General features: G+C 32.4%; 1 protein-coding gene across 1 annotated transcript in view; it reads right to left on the bottom strand.

Moving 5' to 3' along the window:
• LOC118196743 (E3 ubiquitin-protein ligase MARCHF5) overlaps positions 1-18,851 on the bottom strand; it is a 53,504-nt gene that overhangs the window by 23,067 nt on the left and 11,586 nt on the right. The window contains exon 2 of the mRNA XM_085813804.1: positions 1,568-1,773. Coding sequence (XP_085669930.1) covers positions 1,568-1,773 — 206 coding nt within the window. The remainder of the gene's footprint in view (positions 1-1,567; positions 1,774-18,851) is intronic.

Here is an 18,851-nt window from a genome sequence, read left to right as displayed (position 1 = left end):
ATTACAAAGCGAGACTAACAATTTTAGCGTGCGCAAATGCTGCAGGAACGCACAAGTTCAACTTTTCGGAATCGGAAAACATGCACGACCTCGACCGTTTAAAGGAGTAACGATTTTCCCTGTTATATATCGTGCAAATAAAAGAGCATGGATGACACTGTTGATGAATGATTGGTTTGAAAATCATTTTATACCCGAGGCTCGGCGACATTTGAATTCAGTTGGTTTACCTGATAACTCAAAAATAGTTCTGATTGTTGATAACTGTTCGGCGCATACTTCACTTAAAGTTTTAGTGAAAGATAATGTATCCGTGTTATTCTTCCCTCCAAATTGTACGTCTATCATTCAGCCTATGGATATGCGAATAGTGCACGTGCTGAAATGCAAATATAAAACAGCATTTTTAAAATCTATGTTAAATTTCTTGAACAGTGGCAAGACTATTCAAGAATTTTTGAAATTTTTTAGCATAAAATCTGCCGTATGAAGCATCGCAATATCGTGGGAGGATGTGTCTTCAAGTACGTTAAAAAATGCTTGGCATAATTTATGGCCATCTACCATATTTCATGGTGAGGAGGATGAAGATGATAGTAGCGAATTTGAAGGTTTTCGGACATCGCAAACTAAAGGTGAAATTTTTCAGTTATTGGATTTTGTAAAGAAATGTGGAGAAGCGGTAATAAATGAAGATGATATAAGAGAAGTTTTTCATTGCGACGACAATGCACCAATCATCAATCAATTAACGGAGAGCGAAATATGTAGTATGGTTCTAGATCCAGAAAATATCGCTTCCGATAGTGAAGAAAGTGACACAGACGTTACCGAAAACGAAAGAATTTCGATTGACAAATTAGTCGATATTCTCGACACCGCAATTATAGGACTTGAACAGCGGAACTATGTAACTGAACAAGAAATGATGTCTGTTTATAGAATTAAAGAGAAAGTATTATCACATAAAACAAAACAACTTAAACAACTTACATTGATAGAAATGTTTAATAAAGTAAACAAATAAATATTAAGCTTTTTTTTGTAAATTTTGTTACCCTTTAGATCATAATTGTTCTTTATTTCATAAATTACGGTTTCATATTTTTAATTTTATAATTTCTGCATGCCATCTTACCAGATTTAAACTGATGATCTATAATCCGGAAAAATCGATAATCCGGAATCGCCGAAGTCCCGACGAGTCCGGATTAACGACTTTTGACTGTATATAAGTCTGTTACAAATTCATTTTTTATTCCTAAAACTATATCTTCTTTAACATAAATAAATAAATAAAAGTAAGCATACAGTTATCTGTAATTTTTTTTTTTTTTTTTTGAAAATTTAAGGTACCAATTACTGGATTTCATTCCTCTATACTTCAGTGAAAATACTGAAAAATTTAGATAATGAATTATATATTATTCTGCATGGCAAAATGGAACTAAACAAAACTTTGGGTTATTTAAATTATAAAACACTAGAACACATATATGAAAAATAAAATTACTTTGCAACTCATGTATAAACCAATTAAGTAATCAATAAGGAACAGTAAATTTACCAAATGGAGGAAATACAAGAATGTACTCAGCATTGCACTGAGGGCAAGAAACTGCAGAGGTACTATTGCCCTTTTGTTTTTCATCAATCCACCGCTGAAGACAAGTTTGATGAACCCATCTTGTTGTACCTCGACACCTACACGGTTGAACCCATTCAGCATCTCTATCGTCATCTGCATTTCCAAAACATACCCAACAATTTACTCTAAAAAAAATTTTTAAATTAAAAAAAAATTCATTGCGGAGAAACAATTTTAGTCTTAAAATATTTGGAATTTTTAATACCATTTGGCAATTTAATTATTATCATTTCCATTATGATGTTTATGTATCTGATAAGTATACAAAAATCAAATAATATTTAAAAAGTTCAAATTCACATTAGAAAATACATGTAGGAGTGACATGGATATCTAAAGTGTTTGTTTTCCTAAGATATATTATCTTAATCAATAAAATGTCTTTCACTTTAAAATAAAAAAAATCCCAATGAATATAAAACTAATTAATAGCAATTTTCCATTAATATTACCTACCAACCTGGCTGAACTTTTTTTTTAATTTGGATCAAAATTATGTTTTATTTATCAATAAATATTTGGCTACAGTAACTCTATTAAGAAAAAGCTTGGGGTGTAATAAAAAGCAAAAGAAGAAAAGTAAAAGCTTTGATAACAATTAAATATATATATGTAAAAAATCAATTTATATTTATGCTTGCGATTAATATCTTTCTAAGATAGAGGGGCAAACATGAAAAATAAGTATATAAAATTTTACTACAAATAAGTGTAAAAAAACTGTTAAACAATATTCATTATTCCATACCATTATAGAATGATCGAGCTCTGAGGACAGAAGCTTTGTACTATTCCGCTTTGAGGACCGTAAAAAAATTGCAGCGAGAATGTATGCGCAAAAGCACCAAAACTAGCAAACTCGCCCATTTAACAGCGCGCCAAATCTAGCGTACGTGCTGATTTCAGATTGCGTAAGTTTATATAGATCTATATTTCTTAAGACGCCATTGAAATACTAGTTTAATTTTTAAATCCTTTTTTGATATCCTATGGATTTAACAATTTGGGAATTGCCCATGACGAAAAGTCTGCAATAGAATTTTGGGTAAAGTGCAGAATCACCCACTGCTTGACGCATTTTTAAGAATTGCACATACTCAGTATCCATGTACACATCAACCTATTTTCACATAAAAAAAAAAAAAAAAAATATCCCAGAATTGCTCAAAAATGGCACTGCGCACACCCTTGACTTTTATCTATTACACATCAACCTATTTTCACTTAAAAAGTAAAGAAAAATTGACAAAAATCCAATTGTCCATTGTAAAAAGTGGCAAACAAATAAGTGGGTGATTCTGCACTTTACCGAGAATATTTTCAAAGAAAAGGCATCATTCATTATACAAAATTATGTTGAACAACCAACGAGATGAAAATATGCTTTAGCGAACTCGTTAGCGAAACAGCGATGCAGGCATCCATTCAGTTATGTTTAGCAATTTTTATATAAATTATAATAATGATCTGAAATAGTTATTTAATCTTATGCTTCCATTCATGTTTAGCCCTTTTTTATATAAATTACAATAATAAAAATGTATTATATGAAATTAACGTTTCATCTAAATTAAAACATCAATCTTAGATAGTTATTTACTATTATACTTCCTTTCTTGCATTAGAGGTGCCGAAGTTATTTTTGGCAGCACTGGCATCAACAATAGTTTGGCAATTTTTTATGGTCCTCAAAACCGAATAGTACCGAAGCTTTTTATACTGAGCAAAATTATGAGTTTGACTGCATTTAAAGTAATTTTCTTTTCTGATTCACACACGATTTAATACTGCATCCCCTTTCAAAAAAAAGTTCCATATTATGATTATATGTGTAAATCCTGATTTGACAAAATACCATTTCTGTACAGAAAAGTTATAACTTTTTCCCCTTACCTTGTAAATTCCAAATGTTCTAATAAAACTTCAACAACTGTATATAACACAATTAAATTCTAAAGATTTAAAATACTGCCATTATGTGTGTAATATTTCTGAAATTTCATTACCTAAACATCACTTAAAATGGCTGAAGGGAAAAAAAATGCTTAGGTTTAGTGGACCACAATCATATTTGTTAGGTTTATGATAACTGTTTTTTTTTTTTTTTTTTTTTGATACATGCTACATGCATAAAATTCAATTTTTTTATTATTATTTTTCAGTAAATAGTACAATTGAAAAACTCTTTCATGTAAAACTTTATCCCATATTAGATGCTACATAAATATACAAATTCAAAATAAATACATATTTCATTCTCTTTTAATACATGTCATTTTAATTTTAAGTGAACCAAGCCAAAGAAAAACAATACAATTTTTATTTGCGATGCAATAGTACATCCATGTATGAATAGATTGCAAAAGGACTATTTTTTCCCAAGATCCAGTTGGTCATGAAATGAAAATCACAGGGAAAATCAAGCTGTTTTTACTGAAAAGAACTGTTTTTACATTTTCCAGCTACTTCTCTACATAGCTGCTGCTCTGACTGTAGTGTGGCACCAACTTTCCAATATCCTAGTCATAGAACACGGCCACCTGTGCTTGAACCAATTCTCTACACTGTTACAGTTATCTGACAAGAGGCGGAAATTATAATAACATGGTAGAATGCCTAAAATATTGTTTTGGTCAAGATGAATTACTTATGGAGTTCTATGAACAAGAACTGCTAAAGTTAGTTGTAAAATATGCTACAAGCAATAACCGAAAGTTGGACACTGTTAGACTGTATGATAAAGTGAAATCCTATCTGAGAGCTCTGGAATCCATTGGTTTGACAGCGATATATATTCTGCCATGCTTTTCCCTCTCATCAAATCTTGCATACCAGAGGAGATGGTTGCAAAATCTGATAGTTAATACACTGGATAAGTCAGCGAAAAATCCATACAGTGAGAAGCTAAAAAGCTTGTTACTATTTATGAAAATGGAAATAGAAGGACAGGAGTGAATTCTTTTAGCGAAATCTGAGTTTTTCAAATAAATATGAAAAAGCGGAGAAAGAAAAATAAAGATAAGATGACTAAAGTTCTTAATCAACCGACAGCTGCAGATTTCAAGAGTTTTCGAAAAGAGAAAACAAAACATAGCTTTTGTACTTTGTGAAAAGGCACACAAGAGCAGACATTGATTTAAAGCTCTGAATTTCCAGCAGAAACAAGATATTTTAAAGCAGGATATTTTAAAGGATAAGGAAATCTGCTTTATATGTTTAAGAGCTGGACATCGGTCAAAATTTTGCAAGACATATATTAAACGTATTCTTTGTAAAAAAAGACATAAATATAAAAATCACCGCGAAAAAGTTGCAACGGGTCGTGCATCGGAGTTGTTCAACGAAACCTGCCTAACTCATTTCCGCAATATCCTGAAAGGAAGGAAGAAACACACCTCCTTGGACAGTTTCTAAACGATCTGCAGGTGAAAATGAGCAAAGCATGACGAAAAAAGTGAAGACCAGTGACGAAAATTAAGCACTTCCGTAAGCACTTCACTTTTTCTTTTAATTATGTTTATATAGAAAATGTATTTGTTATTTATAAATAAATGTTTCTTCTTGTAAATACATTTTTCTCATTCAAAAACACTTAACAAAAACAACTGAGGTGGTATTTTGAGAGCCGGAACGGATTAATGGCATTTCAATTAATTTTAATGGGAAAAACTGCTTTGAGATACGAGCAAGGTTATGGAACGAATTAAACTCGTATGTCGAGGTACCACTGTATAAAAAATTTCATTTTTTTAAAAATATTTTTAATTGTAGAAATATAATTTTAGTCATCTTTATGCAATGCATTGCTCAAGTTAAACTTTAAAGATAATTTACCTTGAATTTTCTTTCTTTTCTTCTCGGACAGCATACGTAAGCAAAATTTGAAAATAGGCCATGAATGTGATTTCACTTGCATGGACTCAAGTAAAAAAAACAAAGATTAAAAATAGCTTCATTTAACCCTTTGACGTGCGGTGGTCATGCCCTGAAACCACCAATTTTCAAAATTTTTTCTCTTCTTCCTTCCGAAATTTTTGAGTGAAAATCAATTGATTACTGATCTTTGACCTCTAAATCAGTGGTGCGCAAACTATGGGTCGCGACCCCTATGGGGGTCGCCAAATTTTTATGAAATGCATTATGCCTGCATGCTGCATACCATACAGTGTACATATAAAGAGTGAAGCGCCGTCACTCATTGATTAATTGCAATTTCATGCTGTCCGCTCTTTCTTTGACCGTGATGCTTAATGTATGTAAAGTGTGAAACGCAAGTTTTTCACTCCGGTAGATAGAGCCCTCTTCGCGGTAATTCGCCAGTTTTACTAAAAAGCGCCTATTTGACTAGACGTTAACCGCAGGGAAAGGGGAAATATTCGGTTCCGTGATCAGCCAATCAGATGGCGAGGTACGCAGTGTATCTGACAGTCAGAGTGAAGACGTGAAGTGTTCGCATGAAGTTCTAGCATGTAGCAGTTGGCCTGCAATTGTTTTAGTTTATCCTCGAGTTTTATCATGTGACGTTGTGTAATTATGATTTTTTATATTTTTATCGTGCTCTGCTACTCTTTGTTATCAGGTATGTACTATCATTAGAGAAAAATCTCTCTTAATTGAATTTATCGAAAAAAAAAAAAGATAAAATTTTATATATTATTTGTTTTAGTTCAAATAATTTAATCCCTATCTTCATAATGGATAGATGGGTAATACATACACCAGGTACATCTTCAGCTAACAAACGAACAAATACTGATGAGGAGTCGCAAAATACTGAACCAAGTGCCCTATCTAAAAAAATAAGAAAATACAATGAGGAATTTATTAAGTATGGTTTTACATTTTGTGTTGTTGATGATGAAGAACGCCCGATATGTGTCATTTGCAACGAAAAATTAGCAAATGAGAGCATGAAACCAGCTGAATTAAAAAGGCACCTGGAAAATAAACATAAAGAACTTCAAAATAAACATGTCGATTTTTTTCAAAGACGTGCTGAAAATCTGAAAATTCAAAGTGCACATTTAAAGAAATTTACAATACATCAGAAAGCATTACGAGCTTCTTTAGAAGTTTCTTATCTAATAGGAAAAACAATGAAATCCCATACAATTGGAGAATCCCTTATCCTTCCTGCAGCAACTAAGATGACATCAATTATGCATGGCGATAACTATGGAAATGAACTAAAATCAATACCATTATCAAGCGATACCGTGTCTCGGCAGATTTCTTCTGACACGAAATATCGACTCAGAAGTCATAAAACGCATACAAAATTCATCTGTATTTGCTTTACAACTGGACGAGACTACCGATATTACTAAAATGTCACAACTAATTATTTACGTTAGGTTTATTTTTAATGAAGATATAACAGAAACATTTTTATGTTGCAAAAGTTTGAAAGGACAAATAACTGGAGAAAAAATATTCGAAGTAATAAATGAATATTTTGTAACAAAGTCCCTTACCTGGGCAAACTGTGTTGCGGTTTGTACTGATGGTGCTGCAGCATTAACAGGTTTGAATTCAGAAACTCAGAGGCTTAATTCAGAAGGTGGCGCCTCATATGGTATTTAATCACTGTATGATTCATCGGCTAGCTCTTAATACAAAAGACATGGATGAAGAGTTGCACAACATATTACAAGACGCAGTTAGTTCAATTAACTACATTAATGCAACAGCCACAACAGCCGTCTCTTTTCAATACTTTGCAATGAGATGGGCTCAACGTATGAGAGATTACTGTTACACACCGAAATCAGATGGCTTTCACGTGAGAAAATACTACGACGGATATTTGATTTGAGAAATTAAGTGTACATATTTTTAATCGAAAAGAAACATAGATTGGCAAGTTATATCAATGAAGTTTGGCTAGGGAAGCTGAGCTATTTAGTTGATATTTTCGAAAAACTTAACGACTTAAATTTGAGCTTTCAGGGTGAGAATTCAACTATCATAACTTCAGCCAGTAAAATTCAAGTTTTTAAGAATAAGCTTAGTCTCTGGCAAATTGAACTGAATAAAAACAACACCGACATGTTCCCTTGCTTTAATGATTTTATCGAGGAAAATAATATAGATATATTTACATTTAAAAACATCAGTTCCATCACATTGAAAAGTTAAAGGAAAATTTTTCGAGAAGATTCGAGGATTTTCCTGAAAACGATCTTGCTTGGATTCGTGATCCATTTCCTTTGACATATGCAGTTCAACTCTTCAAATTAGGGAGAAAGAGCAATTGATAGATCTAATTAGTGATTATACTCTTCGAAATCAATTTAAGACTTAGCCTTGCCAAAAATTTTGGCTATCCGTGGAAAAACAATATCCCGTTTTATGCAAGAATGCCATCAGATACAATTTGCATCAACGTATTTATGTGAAACTGGATTTAGCAAACTAGTTTCAATAAAAACTAAATACCGCTGGCGTTTAAACTCTGAAGATGATATGCGAATTACAATTAGCAACATACATCCAAACATCGATGAGATAATTAGAAACTTGCAGCCACATACATCTCATTAAAGGGCAATTTACTGATTTTTGTGTTATACAAAAAGTATTTTCTTAAAATTATAAATAAAATTAATATGAATCAGATATGATGATGTTTTTATTCGATGAAATGAAAGAAATGCGGGAAATATACGTCGTATTTGTGAACATTTATCTCTAGGGGTCGCCAAAAATTTTCTCTCTACAAAAGGGGTCGCAGTCGAAAAAAGTTTGCGTATCACTGCTCTAAATAACACAAAATGACTACAGAATCATACATGTTTTAGGTCTTAGTACTTCAAATCGGATGCCTTATAAAATTTGTTTTCAATGAGACAAAATAACATCCTTTTATTAATATAAACAACTTTAAATTTCAAAAGTTATTCATCACACATCATGATTTCTATCATAAACAAGAAAAAATAGCAATAATTAAACTGCATGTATAAAAAAACCCCTCTATATGTATGGCATTTGCTTTGTGGTTTCAGGGCGCGACCACTGGCCCCATTGCCACTGCCACTCTAGAGCATTGTGTCACAATGCTCTAGAGGCTCGGTGGTCGCACCTTGAAACCCCTGTTTTTCACAATGGCATTTGCTTGCTTCTCAAATAGGAATGTTTATTTTTACCCAGATATAGATAAGGGGTTTTGAAATCACAGTTATTTTATTACTAAACAATACATGCACCTGCCCAGTAAAAAGTCTTTCTTTTCCAGACACTTTTCTATGACCTATTGTGATTTTATAAATTATTTCCTGTGTTTTAAATTTAATGTATGCAAATATACTTTGCAGTAATTAAAAATAGAAATCGCATAAAGTTTTATTTAAATAAAAAATATTTTCTGAATATTTTGAGATGAAATACGAATAAAATAAGTATGAATGGGAAACGAATGATTCATACCAAAGCCAAAAAAACCAAGCCCACCCCCCAACCATTAACATAAAAAAACCACAAATGTCATGTGCCAGATGAAAAAAAAACTAAATAACGCTGGACATATACCGGTGAAATTTAGATCCAATCAGTGTACATTTTGTAGCACAAGATAGAAACATCATAGAAGAAGATACATGTGCGAAACATGCAATGTGGGTCTATGCATGTACCAAAAAGACAAAACATGCTTTGAACAGTGTCACAAAAATATTTGTTCTTTGAAATAAAATAAAATAAAAAAAAAAAAAAAAAAACTGAGTCTTTTTTTTTTTTTTTTTAATCCTTATTTTACTGAGTTTTTTAATCCATAGCCAAATGTCCTTGTAGGTACTTATACTTTCACTGCTATAGAAAAATTACATATAAATGCTTATTTTTTAATTTTTTCTGACAATTTAGTTTGTAAAATAATGTAAAATATGTATATTATGCAATTCTTACATGCATTTTTTTAAATTCGTCAATTTCGTCATTTATTGCACATGGAAAAATGTAAGTTTTTTCCCCCTACTACCTATGTAAGTTGGTAAGTTTCAAAGTCCTAGATGCGTGGTGTTTTCACAGTGCGACCACCACTAACAAAACAATGGGCAAGAGTAGATTTTTTTTTAAAATTCATATATTATTTGTCTCTAGGATCATAATATTCAATTCTACAGTTTTTAGTTTAAAAAATTATAAAAATAATATCGCGCGCGTCAGAGGGTTAAGAGGTATTTTCAAACTCTGAGTCAAATGAAAGCATTGACAATGAAAATTATGATGAAACTCAGATTATGAATGAAGAAGATTGGATACTGGGATTAGGCATTATAACCAAGGAATATGTAAGCTGTGCCAATGTAATGAAGTCAGACTTATGAACAGTTGAAGAACTGACTGAAAACATTTTACCAGATGAACATTCAAGTAGCAGGGATGATAAAGAAAATGAAGACATAATCCAACCTTCTTTTCAAAATGTTATCTACTGCATTGACACTATCAGAAATTTCTTTGTGCATCATAATGCAAGCAAGAAACATTTCAAGAACTGAATTCAATTCATTAAGGCTGAATAGGAAAACAAAAAAATCACAGTTATTAAAAATTAAGAGGTTTACTTCAAAATTATATTAAAATTTTAAAATCTAATTAAAATGGATCCTATAACCATGTGATATGGATTTAAACATTTAATATACAATGAACACTCTTGTGGTGACCTCTTCCAAAAGAACTTCCCAGAGTAGAAATAAATGCTTGTACTGAGCATTATCTCTCTAAGACAACCATCTTCACCGAAGACCAAAATAATTGGAAATGTGGATGATGGTCTAACAGAGGATTTAATATACTTTTACAATTCACCAGTGCGTGATCCACCTAGATCTGAACCATCTAGTAGCCCATAAACAATTGGCGACCACTTCCAAAACTGACCAGCATTTCTAAAGATATAAATAAACACCTGCAGTGAACATCATCTGAGGAGATCACTTCCACAGAATACCAAAAATCAACTAGAAAAATAGATAGATATCTTAGAAAGACTTTTACTCATAGTAGTTACATTCATTGCAATTATGTGTAAAGCTTAAGGAAATTTATAAGCGGCCGAGCGGTTAAGTTGCTGAATACTGGCAGTTAGACCTGGACTCGATTCCTAGCAAAGCGGCTTTTCTTGGTTTTTCCTACACATAACGTGGTTACGAGCAAGTTTTCCTTAGAAAGCCCTCCATGAAGACAACTCTTCTCTTAGGCAGATAGCTTTCATGCGCTTTGTTATAAATGAAACCAAATTAAAGAAACTTATTGATTTTACACTCTAAATTGTATCCCAAATAAATCATACGTGGGAGCTTTTTGTATTCAGAACCTAAAAACATATCAGAATGGAGGTTTTTCCCACATAAAACGTGGTTACGAGCAAATTTTCCTTATAAAGCCTTTCATGAAGACAACTCTTCTCTTAGGCAGATAGCTTTCGTCGCTTTGTTATAATTGAAACCAAATTAAAGAAACTTATTCATTTTACACTCTAAATTGTGCCCCAAATAAATTATGCATAGGAGCTTTTCGTATTCAGAACCTAAAACGCATCAGAAAGGAAAATTAAATAAACTTAATTATTTAACTTCATTATGAAGAATTCCAGTTTTTAATTTATCTCTAGTTTCCAAAAATCTGAGCATGAATAATCATGTAATAAAACATAGATCGATAACTTTGAAATTCAGAGAATAACCTTGATGACCTTCGACCGCTAGCAACTGAAAGGTAAAAATCGTTGAATATTGGTAGCTCGACTGGTGTTCAAACCATGGCGGATGGGCTACTTACAAGGAAATTTCGTGGTTTTCTTCAAGTGTAACATAAATATGAGTCAGTTTCCATCAGACGTATGAAATAATTTTTGTATCAACTCCACACTATAAAGAGTCCTCCATTAAAGGCATCCATATCCTCTCGGCAGATAATCTTAGGGTACTTTGACATAATCTAAATAATCTGATTTGATGATCATGCTAATCTACTTTCATACTGAAGCTTGTGATGCTTTAATTAATGTTTTATTTATCATAAACTGTGTTAACTACTTTAAATTAATCATTTCAGCACCTTTTCTGTTAGATTTCCTTTTTAAAATCATTTTAGAAGCCTAAATATGTCTGATTGTTTTAGTAAAACATACTATTTGTAACTGTTTAACATATAAGTACAGAGAATCTCATGACGACGAACTCTAAAAGTGTTTCCTATAACATAAACAGGCTTTTGTAAATTTGCCTCTCTAATGCAAAAATCTATATAAGTGGCCCAAATTGCTTGAAGCCATTAGTGGTCGCACTAGAAAAGTCTCATTATATTTGCATTTTTGTGGCATTTAATAATTTCAGTTTATTTAACATGTCTGCCTTATAAATTCTAATATTAATTTTTCAAGGTCATATAACAACTTTCAAAAGAAATTAGAACAGTAATAATCTTTTACACTCCATTTGGATTATTGTATTCGTATGAAAGCCTTGAATCAATTGTTTATCATTATTTTGTATGTATATTATTGGAAAAATTCAAAATCCTTAATTATGATAATTTTCAGCATTTGAGCTGTAAATGCCAAGTTATTTAATGACAGATTAAAAATTTGTGCATTTACAATAAGAAAACTATAATTATGAGCTTTTTAGCATCTGAAGCTGGTTAAAACTGGCTGAAACGTGTTGCAGTCTCAGTTTCGTATGCAAAACCATTCTTGCACTGATTTGTTATATGCTTAATTTATAGCAGTTTCCCTAAGTAACAAAATTTTAGATTTATATCGTTTTTTAAAATTTATGAAAATAAACAAAAGGAAAGAAAAAAATTTCATTTATACATTATAATTATTTTCTGTTCATCGTTTTCGTCTTTCCTAGCAAATTGCAAATTTTAAGATTCAATAAATCAAACTCAATCAACCCAATTTTAAGATTCAATAAAGACACTAAAGTTATATAACATTTAAGAACTCTCGGTAATTTAGAACTCCAGGGCATTTGTACTCAAGAAATGATTTCAAAAATGTTCTGCTGCATCTATTAATAATTGTTCTATCCCTTGAACAGCTAATATATACTGCATTTCCCCCTCATTTCTTCTTAGGTTACTTGTATCATGATAAAAGACATGTGGGCTACCTGTCTAAGAGAAGGGATGTCTTCAGGGAGGACTTTTAAGGTAAACTGGCTCTCATTTACTTTATACATGAAGAAATTCACAAAATTTCTCTTCGAACCAACTTGTTCACTGGGATTTAAAGCCCGGTCAAAGAATTAGTGTTAAGCGATCTTACCGCTGTAGCACTAATGGGCTGCATTATGTATCATGCTTTATGTATTTAGAACACAAATGACCTTCAGTTCTTTTATATCATCTTATATTATATATGTATTTAGGGGCCATAGAGATAGTTCTAATCATTCTAAGGAGTGTGTTTATGTGAGTATCGTTTGCTTCATTTTATTGTTGCAAACAGCATAAATTCCTTTTGTTTTTCTTCTTTTAGTTTTGAACTTTATGTGTGGCAACAAGATAATTGATTGATAGAATTGTGTTTGTGACAGCCATGTAGAATGGCTCGCTTATTTTGTATCAATTATTTTGCATCGCTGACAAGTGTAATGAAATAAAAGTGTAGGAATACAGTCCATTTGTTGATTGATTATTGTTTGTGAAACATATTAAGTTTAAGAACATTTATTGTTGGTCAAAAGTCTAGCCGGAGAGCTAGCGAAGATAGTGACTGTTCTAAGTGTATTCTAACAACGCAATTATGCATATGGTTGGTGAAAATTATCCACTTTGTGAGGTAAGTGGATTTTGAACAAAATTCGTTTAATTTGTTGTTAAATTTTAAGAACAATGTTGTAATACAACATAGAATTCGATTTCATTTTAATAATAGTGTTAAGTGATTTAAGAACAATTTCTGTTTTTGAATTGATCAATTATGAGTGAACTTATAACTTTTAAAACAAAAAGAGCGGTCTTACGCAGGAGTGTTACTAATTATGTAAAGAAAATTGAAACTATTTTAACTGCAGATGAAATTAATTTAATAGAACTAGAGGAATGTGTTGAATTATTGACACAAAAAGAAACTGAGTTAAGGAAGCTTGATTCTGAAATCGAATTACAGATACTAAAGAATTAGAAAACGATACTCACATAAACAGAGTGTATCCATAATATTTTTTACCAGTAAGACCTTTTTCCATTGCTCTTTTTCTTCCCTTTTTGTTCTCGTGATCTCCTGTTCTCATGCCCAAGTTTTATGACATTCAGTGAATATCTATCAGGTATTTCTCCTGCCTTCTTAGCATGCCTTCGTGTTGTAGTGGTCAGACACATTTTTATTTGATTTGTTTTGTATAAAAATGAGGTTAGTGCTACGAAATCTACTTGTTGGGATTTGTTCCATCAATCATTAAGAATTGACACGAATAATACTTTATAACTGAAAATATTCCATCATAAATGGGTAAAATTTTAAAGCATGAAATATGACTAGGATATTTTCAGCTAAGTTTTGCATCATGAATCCTGACCTACCAGTTGATGTTATTAGTGATGCAATCAGAGTCGTAGCTAGGGTTTTCAGTGCCCAGGGACAAATGAAGATCACGTGCCCCCTACTGCTTGCCAAGGATGGAAAACATTTAATTCTAAAATGTCGTAACATCGGTTTGGCGCCCCTTGGATTCTGTGCCCGGGGACAGATGCCCCCCTTGCCCCCCTCTAGCTACACCCCTGGATGCAATATATGTTATCATTAAAGCATATAATTCAATTATTTCATAGAATAACTAGGTATTTCATGAATTAACTAGTTAAGTCAATTAAAGTGTATAATAGATTAATAAGTCACCCAACCAGGATAGTGGTTAGTGAAGCTGACTGCCGTATTGAAGAGCCCGTGTTTGAATCCCAGAGAAGCCATGGATGCTTGGAAATGTATAGTGTCTGTGCGGCATGGGAGCACTCTAAATTTGCGGCGAGCCGAAAGGCCTCTTGAGAGGTTGGTTGCAGAGGGAAAGTGGTGGGAGACCCGCAGACCTGTCTTTTCTCAGGATGCCCTCCTTCAAAATTTAGGGCAAGAACTTAGCAAAGTCATACTGTCAACAGTAGAGTGCGCAAGGCTCTTGTCAATGACAGGTGCAATCTTGCACTCCAAGCAACAATGTATTTCGTGGGCTTGCTCTGATGTTACAGTCTGACAAGGGAGATAAGTCACGACAAAAACAACAACAATGGATTAATAATTTCACATTTTCTAATTGTTCTATAAAATAAATAGTTATTCTGTAGATTAATTAAAGATAGATTGTTAAAGTAAAAAATAAACAATTTGGATTAAAATCAAATCCTTTGTTTTATAAAACAACTAATGATAAATTGCTATTCTCTCGAAAAATACATTTTATATTACGGATAGATTAACTGATAAATAATAAAATAAGACAGAATACATAAAAAGAAAATCTGAAAGATTTCACATTTTAAATTATGTCCAAAGAGGCGTTTTCTTAAAATTTTAATTTTATTTATTAAATATCATGCTCTTCACACTTAAACCCTAAAATTCAATTCAACAAAATTATCGCAAAATAACTTTAAAATGAGCATATCTTTAGAATTTCCAATACGCAGTCTCGCACGCTGAAGACAAATTCCCTCCCCCCGTACAGTGTTGCCATTCCTCATATTGAAGTTGTTGAGTCTGTTAATAAAAAATTCTTCAATGTATGACAAAATATTAAATAGATAATAAAACAAATTCCAAATTATAGCTTCCAGATGCCTATATTCGATGGAGGATTACGCTGTTCAAAATTTGATGGCTCTAGGTATCGTTGTTTTATCACAAGGTGAAGAACATACATACATTTATGCAGATTCTTCATTATTTAATTTCTTTAAATATAATACAGGGCGATGGTGGCCACACTTTGAAAAGTGAAACGGACATTCAGAGCAATTCGATGCAAAATTGCAAAACGAAAACAATAGTCCCACAGGGACAAAGCCCCTTTGAACTAATAATAAATATTGTTGCTATATTAATTAAACAGCAATAAAATAATAATATACAAAAATAACAGATTATATTGCACCAATAGTTATATTTTTACAACTTATTAAGTTAATTAGGCTACTTAGTCATACTTTCAATAAAGCAGCTTACGCGTGCCATCTGCTAATGATCAGGCATTTTCTAATACAATAACGAAGGTATTTACTAATACTTCATAACGATTAGGCCATCATTATTCTATAAAATAACTATTTATATCGCAGAACCCAATGATTTTATATACTCTAACTGATTCATTAAGGTAATTCATGAAATATAGTTATTTTAAGAAACAGTGAATTCCAGGCCTTTAACGGCAACATAAATAAGAGACTATATCGAGCTGTGAACAAACTGCTAGTTTTCAGTCAGGGACAGATGAAATCGTTTAGTTCCACAGATGGTAATCATTAATACATTAGAGTAGAAAAACTGTTCCCCCATTGATTCTTTTCTTCCGGGGGATCTACCCTGAAACTGGATCTCTTTCCAGAACGGTGTGAAACAAAGTGAGATCTTTCCAGAGGCATCTTGAAAAAAAAACTCTTTTCTAAGTGACCTTGGTAAGGTGCAGCTAGCTCAGCGTCTTATACTACACTCCCTCAAGATGGCCCGCTATAACCTTCCTGGTTAATTGAGAATTTGCCTGTTTTCCCCAAGTCAGATTGGCGATATTATTTGGCGAGATTTTAGAGTTCCTTTTCTTTTCTGTTCCTTATTTTCCGAGCGGACATTTTTTTCCCTTCTATATTTTCCCGTGTGACATTTTTTCCGCACACCGCTAATGTATATGTTTCATATCGTTAATTCAAATTTTGTTTGGTAAAAGTATATTTTAGGGTACCCTTTGGAGAAACCTGGCGATTTTTGGCGGTACATGGATATTCAGTTTGTGCAATTCTTTGACTTGTGATTTTGGCTTACACAGTGGCGATTTTTGCGCCAAAAATTGCGACACAAAGCCAAAATAACAAGACAAAGAATTGCACAAACTCGGTATCCATCTACACATCAACCTATTTTCACTTAAAAAAAAAATCCCAAAATTGCACAAAAATGGCATTGCACTCTTCCTTGACATTATCTATGTACACATCAACCTATTTTCACTTAAAAAAACATCAGAAAATAGCACAAACTACGCTAAATCGCTGTTACACAAAGACAAAATAACAAGACAAAGAATTGCACAAACTCGGTATCCATGTACACATCGACTTATTTTCACTTAAAAAAAAATCCCAGAATTGCACAAAAACGGGACTGCGCACTCCCTTGACTTTATCCATGTACACATTGACCTATTTTCACTTAAAATAACATCAGAGAATTGCACAAACTATGCCTTATGCACTCCCTCGAGTTTGTCCATATACACATCAATATATTTTCACTTGAAAAGTCAAAAGAAGCACCCAATTCTACAGTACAATCAAACAAAAAATACATAATCTCAATAAACTACATTTTAAACCAAACAATAAATTAACATAAAAAAGAAAAAAAACCTTTTATGCATTTCTGCACTACACAAAGCAAAGATCCACTTACCTTATTTAGAAATTCGTTCGTCTTCAGTCTATGGCACACAAATTCCTTAACAGCATCCAAAAACTTCCTAAAATTATCTGAACTAGAATCCATATATCGGCGTCACCACATAAAGTCACAAAAATAAGAGTAAAAAATATACTACATAGTTTCGGACTGTCCGGAAAATGACTACTACATTTACACACCAGTAAATTCATGCATGTTTCCCCTTTCGTTCCCAAATCGTACAGAAACTTCAAATTAATCTTACTACATTCAGCCATTGTATTGTCTAAACAATGAAACAAGCAATGTACTTCCTAAGCAACAAACACCACAAAAGCCCTTGCAAATCATCCCATGATCAAAATTTCGCAGAATAATGCAAACGATTATGCCATAACAGGATTTCCATAATATTCAACTACTCAGGTTAAAACAACTTGGCGATAAATGAAACAGCAACATCGCGATAATACAAGGGGTACCCTAAAGTCAACTCTAACTTTTTGTTTATATGTTTTTCTCAATTATATGTTGTCTGTGAATGGTCCCTTGAAAGACATATAGTAAATAGTGCTTCACTGTATTACAAATATTCATGACATATTACAAAACTCATTAGCTAATCTTCACTGTACGGTACCTCTCGTTTTTTATCTTAAAAAATTGCCAAGCGTTATTGGTTGTTCGTGAAATCTGGAAGCCTGCAGTGCTTTTTTGTAATAGTAACCCTTTTGTATGGACCCAGGTTTTTGGTTCTTACTATTCTTTTCAGTTGCTGTCTTTGCTTGCATGTGCGTGGTATGCTCTTGGATTTTGAACTTGCTATTATTTTGCTGTGGGTACTATCATTTGAGTATTTCTGAGGTGAGCAAGAGGATGAATGTTGATTAACAGTGGATGAGCTAAAACGATGAAAAATTTAACTGAACTGCTTACCTGGAAGATGGAGGAGATGGTGATGGGAAGCCTAAATGTATGCACATGAAAAAAAAAGTACATTAAAAAATTGACATTTAGTTATTCGTCTCTGTGTCTTAATTTTTGCTAAAAGATTTGTTGTTTAATGTTTTTATGTTGGGAGATATGTATTTTCGGTTATTTGTTCGTCACTGTATGTTAAGACAGCGGCGAATTTTTTCTGGTTACCATGATAGTTTATATTATTTTAGTTTCCTGACTTTATTTTGGTTTTATGTAGCAGTGATCTCGAAATCGGCGATCCTTCCTGGCACCGATCTTGGCGTCAAAAAAAAGATTCGCCAAGGGGTATCGTAGAGTAAATTTTTACTAACTCCTCTAACAGCAGTGAGAACAGGACTTAATTTTCTAAAATACCAGAGTCCTTGGGCGAACTGACACAAATTGCGAAGAATAAATAATGAATAACATAAAAATATATATAAAATTAAAGAAATGATACAGCAAATGAATAATGAAGCAGGCTCACTTTATACAATAAAAAGAAAAGGGTTTAAGGGTACAGTAGACTTTAAGGTACCCCTTGTATTATGGCGAAGTTGTTTGATTTATCGCCAAGTTGTTGTTTCATTTATGGTAGCCTGAGTAGTTGAATGTTATGGAAACCCCATTGTGACATAATCG

This window comes from Stegodyphus dumicola, chromosome 3 (genome assembly GCF_044657685.1).
Source record: "Stegodyphus dumicola isolate Sdum_Otavi_A_Nest chromosome 3, ASM4465768v1".
Lineage (NCBI taxonomy): Eukaryota > Metazoa > Arthropoda > Arachnida > Araneae > Eresidae > Stegodyphus > Stegodyphus dumicola.
The sequence above is the reverse complement of the archived record's forward strand: the minus strand, read 5'-3'. Positions and strand labels throughout refer to the sequence as shown.